Source organism: Palaemon carinicauda, chromosome 14, assembly GCF_036898095.1.
Source record: "Palaemon carinicauda isolate YSFRI2023 chromosome 14, ASM3689809v2, whole genome shotgun sequence".
NCBI lineage: Eukaryota > Metazoa > Arthropoda > Malacostraca > Decapoda > Palaemonidae > Palaemon > Palaemon carinicauda.
In genome coordinates this window covers 18,702,344-18,709,066 of record NC_090738.1, presented here as the reverse complement: position 1 = coordinate 18,709,066, position 6,723 = coordinate 18,702,344, and the positions used below count along the sequence as shown (strand labels likewise).

The 6,723-nt window shown below is 33.2% G+C and overlaps 1 protein-coding gene across 1 annotated transcript; it reads left to right on the top strand.

Moving 5' to 3' along the window:
• The first annotated feature begins 4,740 nt into the window (after positions 1–4,740).
• Positions 4,741–6,723, top strand: LOC137653121 (U-scoloptoxin(01)-Er1a-like). The gene is made up of 2 exons (XM_068386514.1): positions 4,741–4,801; positions 6,275–6,723. Exon 2 carries the CDS (start codon positions 6,280–6,282, stop codon positions 6,658–6,660), a length of 381 nt encoding a protein of 126 aa, XP_068242615.1. The 5' UTR covers positions 4,741–4,801; positions 6,275–6,279; the 3' UTR covers positions 6,661–6,723.

Below are 6,723 nucleotides of genomic sequence, written 5' to 3'. Positions count from 1 at the left end.
TTTTCTCTCTCTCTCTCTCTCTCTCTCTCTCTCTCTCTCTCTCTCTCTCTCTCTCTCTCTCTCTCTCTCTCGTCATTAAGGCGATACAAAGGAAATTCATTCGATTCCAGCACATTCACGACTGCCTGACGCCGTAGCACACGGAGACCTTCTCCTCATCCAATAATCGAAGCTTATAATTGCACTGCAACATGACAAGTTGCAAAGGTTACTGCCTGACCTCAAGGTAGTTTACTTGTTAAAGCACCTGTAATGGATACGTCTTGATTAAAGCAATACGTTTGCGACATTTTTATAGCAATAAAAGTCATTTTATTTTTATATTCCCCATTACGCTGAAGTCCGTTTTCTTTGTCGTTTATCAGTTGAAGAAGTTTGATTTCAAATGGATTTCGTTTTTATTTGTTTGTAGATTTGTTGATTTTATTATTAACGTGTCAAATGAAAGATTAGTGAGTTTACAGTGACTTTATCAATCATACATGTCTTAAGCTTTAAAATCATTATTAATACTAATAACAACAACAATAATAATAATAGTGGAGGTAGAAGTAATAGTAGTAGTAGTAGTAGTAGTAGTAGTAGCAGTTATCACTATCATTATTATCAGTTATAATAGTAACTACAACAACAATAATAACAATAACAATAGTAGTAGTAATAGTAGTAGTAGTTATCATCAATATCATTGTTATTATTGTTACTAATAACACAGGTTGAAATAATAATAATAATAATAATAATAATAATAATAATAATAATAATAATAATAACTAACACTACGCAAAGCTACTACACAAAGATCTTTATTTCATCTTCCAATTGAAAAGTAAAATCAGATATTTCTATTTCAATTAATACATCAGTAAAACTGCTGATTTTCTCACACCCCATCAAAGATTTTCATAATATTCTTTCAACTTTCTTCTCGGTGATTTTGTTTCCAAATAATAAAATATGAAATCAAGAACTTGAACAACCTTTTACTTCTGATTATTTTGGAAATTGATATATTATTCTTATACTTTCTTATCTATTTTGAACCTACATCTTTATTAATTACTAGTACACGACCCGTTAACAATGACTGCTAGATATTTAGATAGATATACGAACACGCACAAACGCACACCCACACACACAGATTCAACCCTTCCCCCTCCCAACACCCTTTCCTAAATAAAACCCGCTGGTTCGGTTTCAGAGTTTACGTCTCGGGGTAATCCCTCACACCAGGGTATAACTACTTCCTCTCCATCCTTAGCGTGATAGTACATATATATATATATATATATATATATATATATATATATATATATATATATATATATATATATATACATATATATACATATATATATACATACATATATATATATATATATATATATATATATATATATATATATATATATATATTCAAATAAGCCATATATTTTTGATACATTAATGTCTGGATTCTCTTAACAACCTTGGGATCAGAGCCCCAGGCGAAATCACACAAAGACAACACCTTCTGACCGGCCGCTAGTCGAACCCTGATCCAGGAAACTTGTATGAACATTGACCTACCACTTGGCCACAAAGAAAGATAAAAGTCCATGACAATTTTTCTGTACTCATACCTGTCGAATTCAGGTTTTTTATACTTAGAATTGAAATCAACCCATCTTCACCAAGCACAAAAACCTGAATTAGACAGGTATAAGAACAGAAGAATTGTCATTGACTTTTATCTTTCTTCGTAGCCAAGTGGTATGTCAATGTTCACACAAGATTCCTGAACCAGGGTTCGACTCCCGACCGGTCAGAAGCTGTTGCCTTTGTGTGATTTCGTCTGGGGATCTGATCCCGAGGTCATTAAGAGAATCCAGACATTAATGTATCAAAAATAAATGGCTTATTCGAATATGGAAAACACGTCTAAATGTGCAAAATTTATCATACACACACACACACATATATATATATATATATATATATATATATATATATATATACATATTATATATATATATATTATATATATATATTATATATATATATATATTATATATATATATATATATATATGAGAAGATATATCCTGCCCATTTAGACAGACGACTAAACTTAATAGGAAAATGAGCTTACGACAATAAACTAATTATCTATCTATTTCTATTTATTGCTTTTAAATAGTTCGTTACTGAAATGCAATCGGTGTTTTATTGCTTCCCGTCACAGTTTCTGGGCAATATCCGGACCCAATATTTACAGCCTTGATTTCAATGAATTTCTTTTTTACAGAATTTTTACCTCCGCCAACGAAGTTGGAAGGAGGATATGTTTTACCCCTTGTTTGTGAGTGTGTGAGTGTGTGTATGTGTGTTTGTTTGTGGACAGCTTCCTAACTACAATTTTAACCGTATAGCAATGAAACTTGCAGGTATTAATTGCTATGTAAAAAGCTGTAAATGATTAAATTTTGGAAGGTCAAGATCAAAGGTCAAGGTCATGGTCAAACAAAATGTCCAATTCACGTAATCAGCCATAAGTTAGGGCATCGGTGTCATAGAGACTTCAAACTTGGTTCATATTTGAGAGTATGAAAATTTAGGCCAATCAATCCATGTTAAGGTCAAAGCTCAAGGTGCAGCTCGAGCAAAAGGTTGAGAAATAAGATGCCGCGGCGGAGGTCTGCGCTCTACTAAGTGCCCCTCTTGTATTTACTTGGAATAAAGAAAATATTCTATTGAATAAAAATCATCGTCATCAATTGTAATTAAACAGGATACATAACATTTTTCAAAGCTATTAATTATTTTTCGCAAAATATTTGAAATAACAAAAGTTAATTTTATTTTCCAATATATTCTGATTCATTTACTTTTATACTTGAATTATTTCATTATTCCAATCTTCATGACTTAATACTTGAGTCTCCGTCACTCTTACTCGTATCTTTGACATATTTCATCAAGAAAAGCCCTAGCAAACATTACCTGTTCCAAACGTCGGTTCCCAAGTCAAAATTAGGCAGTATGCAAATTTACTTTCGCATATTAACCATCCATAATTTGTTCCCTCGCTCCTATACCTTTGACCATGTACCCATTTCCTCTTTTCTACGTCTCTTTGCTTCTACTTTATATCAATTTGTACTTTACAATGTATTTTATTTTCTCTGTGATACTATATAGGCCAAATTCATATTCAAATTTATATCTTATAGAATCTTTTATTAAATTTTACTTTTAGTCTGTACCTTACAGATCATATTTCACAACGCATAGCTAGTACAGTTTAAAGTTAGCTTAGGGCCTAGAATTTTGCTTTTTGGTCTAATTAAGAAATTCTGAAATATTTTTCTAAACTTTGGTACATATTTCAAGAGAAAATGTTCCATTACTTATAAAAACTTTAATTGCTTTAGTAAATAAATAATCCAAAACAATGAAGATATTTCTAATTGATAAACACGGATAATATAAATCATATTAAGTAAATAAAATTACGAATAAGGATATAAAAGTGCACAACCGGATGACTTGCAATAGCCTCCATATATCAATAGATTCATGCACGCCTAAAGCAGGCTCTTCCATCACTCAAATAACAGAGCAAGTAAATGGCATAATTGATTGGTGGTTTGCCTTGAGTAAATGTTAGTGTGCTTCTACTAATGTTGATATTTTCTCTTTAGCGTCTTTGTGAGTCCTTGTTTAACTTTCAAATAGCTCCAACTTCCTTTAATGGCACTTCGAATCACCAGCCTTTTCTGGAATACCTTTCATATTTGAAAATTGTTCATAGGTGAAAATTTATTCAATTTCGAAATCCTACAACTCTAAAATCTCACGCATTTGTAAAAACAAGAAACCCTTTATCTTTAAATAAACTTTTTCTTCTTAAAACATTTTTTTTAACTTAAAATTAACTTCGAAATTCCTCTTATTTTTTAAATATCTTTCGTCTTGAAAATTTCACTACATTTGTATACCAATCTCTACATTCCCTTATAACCAACCTCCCCTTTTATTTTAGGTTTTTTAAATTTCCTCACTTTTCAATACTTGCTTATCTTCTTAAAAATATTCTCACTAGAAAATTATTCATAATTTTTGAACTGTTCTCACATTTAAATCTAAGTATATCTAAATTTTTTGTTGTGATGAAATTTCTCCAGTACATAGACGGCATTCATTTATACACACTTTAAATTTACATCTCAATATCTCAAAAGAAAAAAAAACTTCAATCTTTAATATATTTCTTAAAATACATCACTTGACCTCAAAATGTATAATCTAAACAAAATATTTTTTTTCTATCAAAATGTTTTTCTCCTTTACAATTCTTAAATCTTTGAAAAAATCTTTAACTATTACACATAATTTTCTTTTTGAAAACTTCTACAATCTTAATTACAAAACATCTTGTTCAAAATATTCTCTAGTTTTTCAAAATAAAAATTCTACCTCCTCAAAAATTATCTCTTAAGAAATTTAATTTTGAAAGTTTTTCCTTATATATCCTTCACTAATTCCATACTCAAGGGTCTCATTTCTTCTTCCCCAGTATCTATGTATGGGAATGATCCGTAAATTAAAGGGTAGGATTACCCAGAATGAGGAATAACGCCCTCTGAGGAAGCTTAAGGGGAGGAGATTTGGGGGAGAAATGAGGAATAGCGGGGAAGGGGGGAAGGGAGTTATAACGCCGACAAGGCCGCCGCAGTGCTCTCAAGGGGCTATAAATTCCTCCCAGGTCAGAGCAGTGGCACCAGTTCTCCTCTCGAGGTCCGTCAACGAACAAGATAGTGAGTAGCAGCTCCTGGAACGTTTGTGATTCTTAAGAATCCATTGCTAAAGAGAGATTCTCTCTCGAGACGTCGTGGGCACGTCATTAAGAGTATCCATCGAGTAGATAGCTCTTGGGCATCAGAATTGCATCTTGCTTGTGGGTGTCTCTTGAGACATTTTGCGTCAAGATCATAAGAATCTAAAATTCCTTTGTGTAAACAAATCGATTATCTAGAATCATTGGGTTAAAAATCTAACGGCGAAAACGAGTTAATCAATTGTTTAACAGCAGAAAATCTTCAAATTCCGGGCTAGAGATTCTAGGAAAAAATACTTTTACGCTTTTTTTTTTATTCTTCTTTAGTTCGAGTCAACTTTTTACCTCGATTTCTGCTCGTAGCCTCTTCTTCCACCAGTCTCACATCACCAATATCTTTCTTCACCCCATCCACCCATCTAATATATGACGCCCCACACTCCTCCTACCCGATACTGGCCTGTTCTTAGCTCTCTTGATTGGTTCCACTTCCTCCCTTCTAATTACTTGGCCATAGTATCTCAGACGAGCTTCCCTAGCCTTCTCTTTAACATTACATATACCACACAGCTTTCTTATATCTTGATTCTCCCTCCTTTCCAGTAGTGATGTTCCTGTCCTATAAAGCTAAATAGCATTTCCTCTATTAACATCATGAGATTTACAGTAAAAACCTAAAATCTTGAAAGCTATTTAGAAAAATAAATCAAGTATGCATGTACACGCATGGTTTATATTGACAATATATTGATTTCCTAGTGATTTATACAAGCACACTTTTGTAATAACACGCAAAGATTGCTTCCAAAGTGAAATATGCTTTCATCGTAAAATTGGGGCACCTCAAAAATCAGTAAGAAAGATTCTAAGATATCTTATGAGAAAAAATTAGGTTAATTTTCAGCGACAATTTCGTATCAGTTCTAAGTTGTCGAATATCATATCTGAATCATCAATTGTCTTTGAACCTGCAGTACATATGTCACTTCTGACTTAGTAGGCGATTATTAAAAAAGGAATTTCTAGACTTAAACTTTACTCTATTAACGGATTGCAGATTATTAAAAATCCACATAAATTCATAATGAAATTTTATTGAAGGTATTAGGTAAATAATACTGAATACCTTCATACGTTGTATGTATATATATATATATATATATATATATATATATATGCAGTATATATATATATATATATATATATATATATATATATATATATACAGTATATACACACAGTAGAGAGAGACCAATAGTTATTGTTCCTCAAAGATTCTTACTATTTACATAATATAATGAGTCCATAGTATAACTGTATATCATAACCACTTATAGCCAAATCTGTTACTACATTTCTATAAATCTTATGTTTATCAGTGAATCATATGCAAATATAAGGTAAAAAACTGACTTACTAACTTATAAGGTTCATCTCTGAATTTTTCTTCCAGATAAAATGAAGGTCGCTGCCTATTTGTTGTCCCTTGTGGCTGTGGCCAGCGCCCGTATGGCGTATCAGTTCTCCGACGGGTACCTGGACATCCTCGGAGGGGAGCCCAACCAGGTCTTTGACTGCGCAGGACGCTCCTACGGCTACTACGCCGACGTGGCCAACGACTGCCGCATCTTCCACGTCTGTCTGCCTGTGTCCGACGAAGAAGGCCAAGTCCTCGACATGGCCCAGTTCTCCTTCTTCTGCGGAAACCAGACGGTCTTCAGCCAGGAGTCACTCACCTGCGCCCACCCCGAGGAGGCCCTTCCCTGTGCAGAGGCAGAGAGCCTCTTCGATATCTCCAACGCAGACTTCGGAAAAATTCCCGACGACACAAATGCCTAACGGCATCTCTCATGAACTCCAACAACCGCGTCATGTAAAAATCGAAATCAAAGCTATTTTTCT